This window comes from Salmo salar, chromosome ssa23, assembly GCF_905237065.1.
Source record: "Salmo salar chromosome ssa23, Ssal_v3.1, whole genome shotgun sequence".
Classification (NCBI taxonomy): Eukaryota; Metazoa; Chordata; class Actinopteri; order Salmoniformes; family Salmonidae; genus Salmo; species Salmo salar.
In genome coordinates this window covers 26,778,682-26,792,001 of record NC_059464.1, presented here as the reverse complement: position 1 = coordinate 26,792,001, position 13,320 = coordinate 26,778,682, and the positions used below count along the sequence as shown (strand labels likewise).

Here is a 13,320-nt window from a genome sequence, read left to right as displayed (position 1 = left end):
CTGTATTTATTCATCTTGCTCCTTTGCACCCAAGTATCTCTACTTGCACATTCATCTTCTGCACATTCTACCATTCCAGTGTCTAATTGCTATATTGTAATTACTTCACCACCATGGCCTATTTATTGCCTTACCTCTCTTCTCCTACCTCATTTGCACATGCTGTATATAGATTTTTCTACTGTATTATTGTTGTATGTTTGTTTATTCCATGTGTAACTCTGTTATTGTATGTGTTGAAATGCTTTGCTTTATCTTGGCCAGGTCACAGTTGCAAATGAGAACTTGTTCTCAACTAGCCTACCTGGTTAAATAAAGGTGAAATAAAAATTAAATAAAAAAAAATAATTGAAATGCATTCCAGGTGACTACCTCATAAAGCTGGTTGAGAGAATGCCAAGAGTGAAAAGCTGTCATCACGGCAAAGGGTGGCTATTTGAAAATATATTTTGATTTGTTTAACAATTTTTGGTTCATAGTTTTGATGTCTTCACTATTATTCTACAATGTAGAAAATAGTAAAAATAAAGACAAACCCTTGAATGAGTATGTGTCCAAACTTTCGACTGGTACTGTATATACACACACACTTAAATTGAGAGAAAAAAATGCATTAAAAGCATTTCTGTGAAGCTTTGTGATTAACGAGGACAAGTTTGATGTCGGACAATAATAGAATGTTCAAGATTTAATGAGTGCAAAAGCCGGTAAGATGAAAGGCAATGTTTAATACCGAGGCATTGGCAAGACTTTGAAACATAATACCGCAATCATGACAATCTCAGTTGGCGGAAATTAAAGTACAGGCTTTGTTACCGGCAACACCTTTTCAGATATAAAGAAAATGCGGTAGAAAGTTGTCAGCATGCTAAAGTTGACAGGTTTTCGTCTTGGCGTCAGCGATGATTGTACTCACAAACTTTGGGAGAGAAACTGCCAAATTTAGACTCTTGAGTGCCACCTCCAGTCCATTTTGGGCACAGGCCACCAACCGGAGAGCAATGAAGAATTGCTGATGGGAGCAGAGACAAGAAGGGAAAGGGGGATAACTATTCAGTTGGACAACTGAATGCATTCAACTGAAATGCGTCTTCCGCATTTAACCCAACCCCTCTGAATCAGAGGGGCTGCCTTAATCGACATTGTTTGCTCCCAAGAAACAGTGGGATTTTTACCTTGTGAGCTCGGGGATTCGATCCAGCAACCTTTCGGTTACTGGCTCAACGCTCCCACCCGCCAGAAGTGTATTGTCATGAACCTTACTACAGTCAAGGAATCTTTTAATACTTCTAACAAGACATTGGAAATCTACTACCTAAAAATTGGCCTACCTGTTTGTTAAGGCACCCCTTGCGTTCTGAATCTGCCAAATCCCAGATCTAAGAAAACATTTTAAATACATCAGTCACACAGAGATTCCCACAAACTAGTATAATGGTTAAGTTCCATAGCTTGGTGTCTGGCCATGAGCTGTGTCTCCTCTTATCTTACCTTGCCCAGGACAAGGTCTGCTAGACCTGATCTCTTCAGGAACAAGGCTGCATCAGCAGCTGCCACCTGTCCACTACCAGACGGGTCAACCTACACCACCGGGCAAAACAAGTCAACACTAGAAAGAAGAACTAGCCAGTAAAAGCACCAGATCTCCAACCAATTTGTGATGATTTGGCACCAAATAAGATTACATTCCATTGAACAAACAGGAACGCTTGAGTATAGGCTAATATTTTGAGATCATGGGAGGCCTTAATCCATCACATTTTCCCATTGCAGTGTCTAACCATTTCACGTAGTCGTCTTTGAGCCTGCACTGACAGGGTTAGCAAAGAGTTATAATTAATTCATAAAGAAGCTTCCTCTTGCACAGAGGAAATCACAGAGTGGAGAAAAGCCTGGAGACATGTTCAGTGCAACTCTGCAGTTGCTAGCTAATGCGGCACAGCATTTCCAATTCTATCTGGAGCCCTAATCTGAACAGCCCTGACAGACCATCGAAAGGATAGCTTCTCTTTTACTCAGCTTATAAACCTAGGTACTACCTGCATTAGGACAATCATGGAATCCCCCATAGGCTTTTCTCAATAACATATCATAAAAAGACCCCTTGAAATGACACCTTACCTGTTGATAGTATTTTTCATAGACAGGATTTCCACTTGAGAGCTGTGGAGAGACATAAAACATAAAAAAACACTACATACATTTTCTGATCATAAAAAAAAACTGCCAACATCAACCAAACTGCAAAAGGTAGAAAGCATAGGATAAGACTTATGAATAGAAAAATATTAAATAAAGCTAAGCCTAAATCTCTGTCTGTGCAAGCATCAGCTAGTTAAATGACCAGACCACTGTCTAGAACACAGTACACTCACAGTAGACCAACTTGCTAAAGGTTGTTTGATTTCTGGTCCAGGCTGTAGTCCATTGCCATGGCAGCTGCCAAAAATCAAGACTAATACATTACAGGTGGGAATAGGCCCATTTACTTTTCAGGAAATCAATATGTTTACTCTGAGCATTTTGCATCATGTGCATCTTAATAGTTATTAAATCAGTGCTTCTTCTCCAGTTCTCTTTCATGAAATACCAAGACAGTGTTTGAATGCCATTTAGGCTAATACATCTACAGGCTAGCAATGTATATTTCAGTACTGTGTGTGCCTCTGGAAACCAAGTTGTTTGAAAAGTAGAAAGCTTAGTCCAACCAACAGGCTAAAGGAAGTAGCCTACACTAGCACATATTTTACACAATGAATAAAACAAAAAGCCTAGCGTATGTATACAATCAGATCGGGAAGAGACAGTTATCTGCCTAGTATAATATGAAAGACAGGCACTATAGCATCTTCTTTTGTGTTCAAGTACAAATGTCTCAAGTAATGTAATAAAGGGATGGGTGGGGGGTATATTCTGCTGGTTTCTGGAAAAAGAAACATGAGCTGGACTTCCTGACATTCACTTCCTGTGGCTCCTGATGGTGCATCCACAATAGGAGTGGTCTACCAGTAAGAGCTTTCTCTGTGAATAGGCTAAATATTGGACGTGACCTTCTCCTTTGTATTTTTACAAAATGCTAATGTGAAATTTGAACAAAGTGCAAATTTACAATAGCATATGCTGATTATGCTTTATAAAATATATAGGAACTAGCTCATTGAAAAGCTGTTTTAATTGCCTATAACTTAGTCAATTCATAATCTGATCATTATTCACTATTTATTTTTCCCCGCCCTCCCCATTTTCTTTTGCAAACAATTGTGCCTGGAACTGTTGGCAGCCCAAACACAAGTCTTTGTGTAACTAATTGCACAGCAGTGTACACTCCCAATCATTCCCTTCACAAATCTGAAACAGATACTATACTGTGCTGGTGTGTCTAAAGTACTTTATTGTCCAATCCTTTAACTTCCAATGCACAGCCCTGCTGTCAAGTAACCATACGTAGCAGGCGTTTAAAAAAAAGCTGGCACAAACTGTAGCTAAAAGCCCCAGTATTTTGGCTAGCTGACTAAACTCCACATGTAGTGTAGTTTAGTCTTCTATATTTTGGACAGCTAACGTTATAGCTTAGCCTAGGTAAAGAACATGCCACTGCAAATAGTGAGAAATTGTACAGTCTATAAGACAAAGACATTAATCATTGCATAATTAGATAGCTAACGTTAGTAACATGTATAGCTAAAGCAAGCATGATTCAGTCAAAATATGTAGCTAGCTGAGAATAACAATATCATCAGATGACAGTCCTTGACCATAGTCTGAATGTTAGCCAAACGTACTAGTTTAGTCAATAGCAATAAAACAACACTGGCAAATCATTTCCACACTCAAAATGTATAAGCCATACAACCTATCCTATATGCTGAGGCATATCGGACGGCTAGTTCCTCTTTTCACTAGCTAGCTGTGATGACAGCAAGCTAACAAAGTTAATTTAACATTTTTCACTGGCAATACAAACTATTACAACTGGATAACTAGTTAACTACATAACGCGGACGTTAAATCCCCTACCTAATACAATAACGTTAACTAATCCAGCGAGTAGTTAAAGTGGGTTGCAGCTAGCTAGCCAACTAACGTTACATGTTGCTAACAGACTAGCTAGCTTTGTTAAACTAGCAGACTGATTCACACAGCATAGTACTGTGAGGGTAAACTGGTATAATTAGCTACGCTAGCTAACGTTGCTATTGCAAAGCAATTTTGACAGTCGAACAAGACATCGGGAACAGCAAATGCACTTTTTTTTCTTCTTATCGACAGTAACGTTACCTTTACTTCAAGATGCAGCAAAGTAAAGCAATGAAGTTAATATAATCAAAAGAAAATAACTACTTTACTGTACACAAAAGTTATAGCTAACTACTTATCCAACCATTCCAAAATTGACACTACACAAGTAGCTACTGTTAGCCTAGCTAGCTAACTACGCCCTTACTTAGCAGTCCCCAAGAGGGGCAAAACTTTTCCCAGGCATAGCTAGCTAACTTGGGGAGAACTTCCAAAGAATTAAAGAGACCGCGGGGCACACCCGTTTTAATATGTCCAAATCCACCAACAGTCCTCAAATAAATTGGCACAACATGGCACCTACACACTAATCACCGTTAGTTTCGAGTTAAAATACATGGTTACCTGAGTCAGAGAGAGACTGTCAGCCATAATGTTTCTATTCCCACTAACTACTTCATTCTGCGGTGCGATCACTGTATGGTTGCGATAGATTCGAGGTGGCTTTAAAACCTGGAGCTGGAGTTATTGTACTGGAATGGGTTGTTCACTCAGCTACGTCAGATGGCACTGCAGCAGTGCGCCTGCTGATGTGAATGAGATGAACGAATTAATTCCGGTCAAAGAATGGCTGCCTGCAACGCTGCAAAACTATCCACCCGTGAAGTGAAATTCGCCAAATGATCTATTCTACAATATCAATTTACCCGCCTCAAATTACGCGACACACACAATCAATTGGGGAGCAGTATACAATAAATAATGAGGCTTGTGAAAAAGCAACAATAATTGAGTCACACGCACTTCCTTTATGTTTTATTATTGGACAGTAATCTGTGTATCATAATTTCTTTCCTGCACAATCAAAATATCATCCATCCATATCCTCCCCAGTACAAAATATGTTTTACAAAAGGATCAAGATCCAATCAGCTTAGGGACAAGTATCGAGGGTACAGCAGTGCAGAAACGTTGGCATTAAAAACCAAAGGGGTAAAAACACAACATAAATTGACATTGCCCCCAAAATAAACATATCAATGGACTGGCATCACTCCCTCCTGCTTAGTGTTTTAGAATATCTGAACGGCTTTATCCATGCAATCTGATTATTTTTATAAAATTTGATTTACGGTAGCCTGAGTGAGCTTGAGCAGTTCCATTCGTGAAAAATGAGTAGTTACCCTAAATCAAGCACACCTTTATGCTGAAATAGTGCTGAACGATTCGTGCTTTTTGAGGTCGGTTCAGGGTTGATTATTAAACAATAACCATAGTTTTCTATTTCGATTATTTGTGTTGAATGCTGTAACAGAATGAAACAATTAATACCAGTATAATGATGGTAGTGACTGTTCGTTACTGCTTATCACTTAACCATAATTTCACGTTACAATATTTCAGTTGTGTACATATGTTTTATTTGACTTTTTCCCTCATGTCTACATAGCTGCTGCATATGCCAACTAAACAACATAAAAAAAAAAAATGTAGTTCAAAGTAAAGACATACTTTTATAACGAACATGTATTGTCAGGTAAAGACACATCGCAAAGCAACAGCTGCTCTCTAGATCCCCTCACGATCTCGCATTCTTCTGCCTCTTCCGTAGCAGGCGTAGAAGAAACAGACCGGCCAAGTAGATCCGCAATGGGTCAATTGTAGTTAAAAAAAAAAAAAAATGATTTAAACTAAGTAGTAGAATGTTGGGAACTACAACTCCCTACTACATCGCACTGTGCAGGCAGGATCAGATTTATCTTTGAAGTTTTTCCAATGGGCACATTGAGAAAAAAAAAAATTGAATTCATGTCAGTCTCTTAGTTGTTTGAAAACCGAACAAGTCAACATCGCTCAGCACTATGTTGAAAATCATATGCAGAAAATGAAAAGCATTAGACTTTCACTTCATATCCAATACACAAGAGAGATGCCATCTTAATGCCACACACACCCCTTTCGGGTACAGGCACAAAAATGTGTCCAATTATTAAGACCAACAAAACACTATTTGCTGTAAAGATTAGTCAAGAAATTGTAGATAGTCAATATCCTTAAGTAAGAAAACAATGTAGGGTTAGCAGTAGAGCTTTGTTTACATTTCACTTCTCAAAAACAATTGCTGGCATAACATCAGTGCCAGAAAATGTTCATCTCAAATTTAAAGATAAAATCTTTCTAACATCTCCAACCTTGACAATTCTGAACTCCCATTGCACATAGAAACAGACAAAATAATGAATGTACTTAGTCAGTTTGCACCCATTCCCTTGTCATGTAATTAAAACAATAGCTTCCCACCAAAACATAAATGGCCAGCTTCAATGACGAACAGAACGTCCAATAAAGTCCAATCTCCAGCCTTGCGCCAATGGCTCATAGTCGACAGGGTTCCTTTTCAGAAGTTCCTGTTTGAGTTTATAACTCATCCTTGAGTTTAGAGTCTGTTTCTTCTTCCTCTTCCTCCTCCTCATCATCATAGTCTTCTTCCTCATCCCTCTCCTCTTTATCTTCATCTTCATCTTCATCTTCCTCCTTTTTATTCACCTCTTCTGCCTCACGTTTCTTTCTCTCCTCCTCTTCCAGACGGTCCTTCATCTTCTTTTCAGGGTCCTGTGTAGACAGAAAAAAAAAGCCCAGTTATTAACAGGATAGGAGATACTGCACACATCCCCTTTTAGAAAAGCTACATTATGACATGTCAATCTAATAACAGGAAATGGTGGTTAATAACAAGACACCATCGACTAACCTTTGTTGCACCCCATGTCTCGTTCCCCACTTCTTCCGCAAGTTTTGGGTCATTGGTGATGAGGAAATTGTCAAAAATAGTGCCTGACTTCACCTGTAAAATAATGAAAAAGTAATTGGTTAAGACTCAAAGAACGGTAAGAAATATCAATTTTACATTCTCAAAACAAAACTGTCTCAAAAGAATAGTAAAAGTTAATCATACAGCGTCACATATTAGTCAAGGATCAGAGTCAGTCACTTTACCTGCCACAAATCCAATCCAATCACCCCAATGCTGGCATATTGGTAGATTTCAGGGTCAGCAGTGTATTCTGGGTTGTCAATTTCAGGGTGCACCCATTTCCCCTTGTAGGCAGGATTGTCAATCTGTTTGGGTTTCCACTCCCCCTGAGAAAAACAATGTCAGAAAGTGGTTAGTTCCCTATGCAAAAATGTTTTAAATTCACACCAAGTAACTAGAAACAGCTTAATCAAAATGGCAAGAGGACATCTCGCCTAGTGTAGTACGAGCACACCTGATTCTTGTGGCCATCACTTCAAACGACCATGGAGGCTTACCTTATAGTCCGGGTTCGTGACCATGGGAGGCTCCCACTCACCATCCATCTCATCATCCCAGTCATCAGGCTTCTTGGCATCAGGGTCAGGGATGTTCTCAGCAACATCCCAATCCTAAAAGAAAACAGTGGCTTAATAATGTCCTTTGCATCGGCATTTTCTACAGAAACCTAGATTGTGTTCTGATGCCTTCTTTAGTTTATCTTCTAAAACATACCTCTGGTTTCTTGTCTTCAGGATCATCAATGTTCTCCTTCTCATCCCAGTCGTCTGGCTTCTCAGCATCAGGGTCCTTTATCTTCTTGAGGGGAAGGAAGTCCCAGTCCTCCTCTAGGCTTCCAGACTCAACTTTCTTGTTGTCGATTTTCACCTCGTAGGTGTTATCCGGATTGACTATCAGTGTGTACAGGTGGGTATATTCATCATCCTAGGGAAAACAAGCATAACTGTTAATAAAGGTGGCAGATTTAGCCACAAAACACATTCAGAAACTCCAACAAAATAATAAATGTAAGTCCAACACTTAACTTCTCACTGAGAAAAAAGGTGGAACAGCAGAAGTGTTACTTCAGATAACAGATGGTGAAGCTGATAGAAGACGAATACAACTGCTAGCATTGAATAGAAAATATAGCATAACTACAACAGTGCTTCTCTCACCTTGCATCTTATGTCTTTGTTGATCAAGTGATTCTTGCCTTTGTAGTTGAAGATCACATGAACTTTCTTAGTACCTGGACCACAGATGTCAGGACCTAAGACAGACCAAACAACCACAGGAACTTAGCTTCACACAGCCAATAGCATGTGGTATAAAGTACAGGCAACTGATAATAATACCTAGGGGACTCTCAATATAGAATGTGACAAATGGTCCATTCCACCATTACATATACGTAGACTAATCTCCAATGTTTCCACTTACAAATAGCATAACGTAGACTCACCAAACATGATGTTGTATGTGGAATCTCCATGCATTTCCTCCTGGTTGAGATCAGCTGGGAACAGCTTGATGTAGCCTCCACCACAGTCAATGTTCTGTTCATGTTTCACAGTGAACTGGATTACCAGTGTCTGGTCTTTGTTGCTGATGGACTCAAAGCGGGAGGATGCAGAGTAAAAGCGAGCATCCTGGCTGGTTTGAAGGCCTGAATTGTTTTAAACGTATAAGAAATACTAAACAAAAGCTCAAGTCAACCCAAGAGCAACTCAGCTCAAATGACCTATTGAGAAACAGCTAGATGCACTAGACCTTTTTGCTGGATCCTAAAATGGATGTAAGACAGAGGCACCTTTGATCTCATCTCACCTTTGCTTCTCTCTACATCACCATAGAATTTCCCAGCAGTATGAACAAACTTCCCATAGTCCGACCTGTGTTTGGATTCCACCCATCGGCTTTTCCATGCATCTGCAAAATGGTCATACAAAATCAGGAGTAAGTCACCTGAGCACTGAGGGCAGAGTCACTTGGCAAGGGCTAAGCAGCTAAGTAGTTGTTCTGGGAAAATTATAGGGGGCAGTACCTGCAACCCATTGACGGTATTTTGGATGAGTAATCACTAAATCAGAACATGTCATCTTAATGTGAATGACATTGAGCATGTCAAGTTGATTTTGCATAAAGTGAGCAGGCTATGAAGTTGTGTTTGCGACTCATCCAACACATAAAATGTTGTCTAGTCACATTTAAAATGTCGAAAAACAATTAAAGAAAATGTATACGTTTAGTATTTATGCATAACTTACCCCCATCTTCAAATTCTTCTCGGAAATAAACGGAGGACTCGCCAAAAATTGATGCGACCAATACGGTCATCAAAAGAATCAACATGGTTGTCATTTCAGCTTGATAAATAGACACCCTCGAAAATTGTAAATACAATTAGCTATATATAAATACAATTAATTACATATACACTGCATGTAGCAGTACAAATAGCTATGGCTAGTAACACGTTATATTGTTAAAAAGCTGAACTGAGAAGCTTAAAATGCCGCTATATGCAGCTGAAGCGCTTCTCTCCGTTCAGAACAGATGTCTGGTATTCATTGGATAGCAGGCAGCTCGAGAGAAAGCGTAACAACTTCTAACCAATCGAATTCATTGAAAAAAAGCATAGGACAAATCGTTTTCAGCCAATGCCAGCTGACCACGCGTTTCTTTGACTCACGCCCAACAGTCGTCGACAGATTACGCACACATGATATTGCCCGCAAGCGCCCCGAGTGGCGAGCGGAGGTTGCACTAATGCAGTAGAATGAGTAAAAAAAAATGTTTTACTCCACCTACCCGGCGCAACAGATGAGATAAATCAAGTGCACCTAATGTCATTTCATTTGAAGAAAAATATAAAAGCAACATGTAAAGTGTTGGTCCCATGTTTCATGGGCTGAAATAATATATCCCAGAAATGTTCCAGACACACAAAAAGCTTATTTCTCTCAAATGTTGTTTATATTCCTGTTAGTGATGTCAGAAAATAGGCTCCCAATTGGCACAACGGTCAAAGGCAGTGCATCTCAGTGCTAGAGGTGTCACTACAGACCCTGGTTCGATTCAGGGCTGTATCACAACTGACCATGAATGAGTGTCCCATAGGGCAGTGCACAATTTGCCCAGCGCCTTCCAGGATAGGCCATCATTGTAAATAAGAATTTGTTCTTAATTAACTTATCTAGTTCAATAAAGATGAAATAAAAAGTGAGTGTTTCTCCTTTGCCAAGATGATCCATCCACCTGACAAGTGTGGCATATCAAGAAGTTGATTAAACAGCATGATCATTACACAGGTGCACCTTGAGCTGGGTGCAATAAAAGGCCACTCTAAAATGTGCAGTTTTGTTACACAACACAATGCCACAGATGTCTACATTTTGAGGGAGCGCGCAATTGGCATGCTGCCTGCAGGAATGTCCACCAGAGCTGTTGCCAGAGAATTGAATGTTCATTTTCTTACCATAAGCCACCTCCAATGACATTTTAGAGAATTTGGCAGTACGTCCAACCGGCTTCACCACTGCAGACCACGTGTAACCACACCAGACAAGGACCACCACATTTGACTTCTTCACCTGCAGGATCATCGGAGACTAGCCACCAGGACAGCTGATGAAACTGAGGAGTATTTCTGTCTTTAATAAAGCAACTTTGTGGGGAAAAACTCATTCTGATTGGCGAGGCCTGGATCCCAAGTGGGTGGGCCTGTGCCCTCCCAGGTATAGTAGAATGTATTTCAATTGACTGATTTACTTATATGAACTTTAACTCAGTAAAATCATTGAAATTGTTCCATGATGCGTTCATATTTTTGTTCCGTAATAGTGGTCCATATATTAGGTAACCAACTGAGCTGAAATAATCAACTGATTATGCAGGTTTTACATTCAACAGTAAATAGACTCACATTTATCAAGGATGTTTTATTCGTCTAAAATGACTTCAATTCCATTCCTCTGGGATAGCACACATTCCCTTTCTTCAGCAGCCACTTTCCTGATTGCCTGGTCTGAGTGACACTAGGACACTGACCATAATACCTTTGTTATTACACACAATGATATGGACAGGGGTCATTAAACAGCAAAAAAGTATGGAGACAAGCAAAATATTATAAGCCATATCATAGGCAGAATATATTCAGAATGCAGCCTCACAGTTCCTATGAAACAAAAGCTGTGCAGTGAATATGCTAATAATACATTTTTACATTGATGGAAAATAACACAGACAATCGAACATTTATAAAGACTTGCTGATATGTATACTGAACGAAAATATAAAGCAACATTTAAAGTGTTGGTCCCATGTTTCATGACCTGAAATAAAAGATCCTCGAAATGTTCCATATGCCCAAAAAGCTTATTTCTGTCAAATTTGTGCACAAATTTGTTTACGTCCCTGTCAGTGAGCATTTCTCCTTTGCCAAGATAATCCATCCACCTGACAGGTGTGGCATATCAAGAAGCTGATTAAACCTTGTGCTGGGACATTAAAAGGCCACTCTAAAATGTGCAGTTTTGTCACACAATACAATGCCACAGATGTCTCAAGTTTTAAGGAAGCGTGCAGTTGCCATGATTACTGCAGGAATGTCAACAAGAGCTGTTGCCAGAGAATTGAATGTTCATTTCTCTACCATAACAGTATTTGGTAATACATCCAACCAGCCTTACAACCGCAGACCACGTGTAAACACACCAGTCCAGGACTTCCACATCCGGCTTCTTCACCTGCGGGTTCGTCTGAGACCAGCCACCAGGACAGCTGATGATTATTTATGCCTGTAATAAAGCCCTTTTGCAGGGATAAACTAATTATGATTGGCTAGGCCTGTCTCCCCAGTGAGTGGGCCTGGCTTCCAAGTGGGTGGGCCTATGGCTGCTCCCCTGCCCAGTCATGTGAAATTCATAGATTAGGGGCTAATGAACTCATTTCAATTGACTGATTTCCTTAAATGAACTGTAACTCAGTAAAATTGCTGAAATTGTTGCATGTTACATTTATATTTTTGTTCAGTATACATACTTGCTAATTTCAGTCTTCCCTATGGGCTACTTTTATAACACATTCCATTGGACAAAAAAAAACATCAAAGCATTGTTGGAATACTAAACTTAAGTAAATGCAACATTCAATAATTCAAGATAAAAATAATTGTAGGGGGGAAAAAAATGTTTGAAATACTCCATTTAGTTCAGGAAACATTTCAACAACATAAGTGCCTGCCTGTATTATTGCACACTTATACTACTTTCTTCTAACCTGAATTGTAGTTATTCAGTAGGTTCCAAATGATTTAAAAGTATGTCATACTGTTTGTAATGGCGTAGCAGTGGGATGTTTTGATTGTCCCGTCCCTTGTATATATATCGTTTCTTTCTTCGTATATATTTTCTACATTTGCAAACACTGTACATAGATCTATTTTTCTTTTCCTTTGTGCTATTGACTGTTCGTTTGTTTATGTGTAACTCCGTGTTTTTGTCGCACTGCTTTGTTTTATCTTGGCCAGGTCGCAGTTGTAAATGAGAACTTGTTCTCAACTGGCCTACCTGGTTAAATAAAAGGTGAAATTAATTAAATAAAACCTGGAAATATTTAGTCCACCTGTAAAACAAGTAATCTATAAACAATTCCAGAATAATCATATTAAAAATGCCCCTAAAATGATTTATGAAATTATATTTTATCTAGTTAACTGTAATATACAGTGTTTCCTCCTTTGCATTGGAAGTGCCAGCCACTGCTTATGCAGATAGTTGTAATATATCCTCAGTGCCAACTAAACATACAGTGCATTCGGGAAGTATTCAGACCCCTTCCCTTTTTGTTACGTTACATCCTTATTCTAAAATTATTTTTCTTCCTCATCAATCTACACACAACACCCCATAATAACAAAAGGGGAAACATTTGCAAACATTTCTAAAAACTGTATATAAATATAAAATGTAATTAAAAAAGAAATGGATTTACAGAAGTACTCAGAACCTTTGCTATCAGACTCGAAATTGAGCTCAGGTGCATCCTGTTTCCATTGATCATCCTTGAGCTGTTTCTACAACTTGATTGGAGTCCACCTGTGGTAAATTCAATTGATTGGACATGATTTGGGCAGGCACACACACACACACACACCTGTCTATATCAGGTCCCACAGTTGACAGTGCATGTCAAAGCAAAAACCAAGCCATGAGGTCGAAGGAATTGTCCATAGAGCTAAGACAGAATTGTGGTTAGGAACAGATCTGGGGTAGGGTACCAAA

At 39.2% G+C, this 13,320-nt stretch overlaps 2 protein-coding genes across 7 annotated transcripts in view; both read right to left on the bottom strand.

The window, feature by feature from the left end:
* LOC106584324 (epidermal growth factor receptor substrate 15) overlaps positions 1-4,818 on the bottom strand; it is a 41,917-nt gene extending 37,099 nt beyond the window's left edge. For 5 of the 6 annotated variants that reach the window (XM_014169469.2, XM_014169470.2, XM_014169473.2 and 2 more), the window contains exons 1-5: positions 4,642-4,818; positions 2,122-2,163; positions 1,492-1,581; positions 1,332-1,379; positions 917-1,012 (exon numbers count right to left, since the gene is read on the bottom strand). In XM_014169469.2, coding sequence (XP_014024944.1) covers positions 917-1,012; positions 1,332-1,379; positions 1,492-1,581; positions 2,122-2,163; positions 4,642-4,668 — 303 coding nt within the window. In that variant the 5' untranslated portion in view covers positions 4,669-4,818. Of the gene's footprint in view, positions 1-916; positions 1,013-1,331; positions 1,380-1,491; positions 1,582-2,121; positions 2,164-4,278; positions 4,579-4,641 lie in introns of those variants that run through there. The other variant, XM_045706250.1, reaches the window with a different exon arrangement.
* Positions 4,819-5,037: 219 nt separating this feature from the next.
* LOC106584323 (calreticulin) lies at positions 5,038-9,605 on the bottom strand. The gene is made up of 9 exons (XM_014169468.2): positions 9,301-9,605; positions 8,861-8,962; positions 8,496-8,699; positions 8,209-8,303; positions 7,766-7,975; positions 7,549-7,662; positions 7,234-7,377; positions 6,989-7,081; positions 5,038-6,849 (listed from the first exon to the last, which is right to left on the bottom strand). Exons 1-9 carry the CDS (start codon positions 9,392-9,394, stop codon positions 6,655-6,657), a joined length of 1,251 nt encoding a protein of 416 aa, XP_014024943.1. The 5' UTR covers positions 9,395-9,605; the 3' UTR covers positions 5,038-6,654.
* Between the last annotated feature and the right edge of the window lie 3,715 nt (positions 9,606-13,320).

Coding starts and splice junctions, on each gene's coding strand:
- LOC106584323 (XM_014169468.2), bottom strand. CDS start 9,394: ATGACAACCATGTTGATTCTTTTGATGACCGTATTGGTCGCATCAATT. Junction 7,663..7,765: donor CTGAAGACAAGAAACCAGAG/GTATGTTTTAGA, acceptor GTTTTCTTTTAG/GATTGGGATGTTGCTGAGAA. Junction 7,082..7,233: donor TTGGATTGGATTTGTGGCAG/GTAAAGTGACTG, acceptor ATTATTTTACAG/GTGAAGTCAGGCACTATTTT.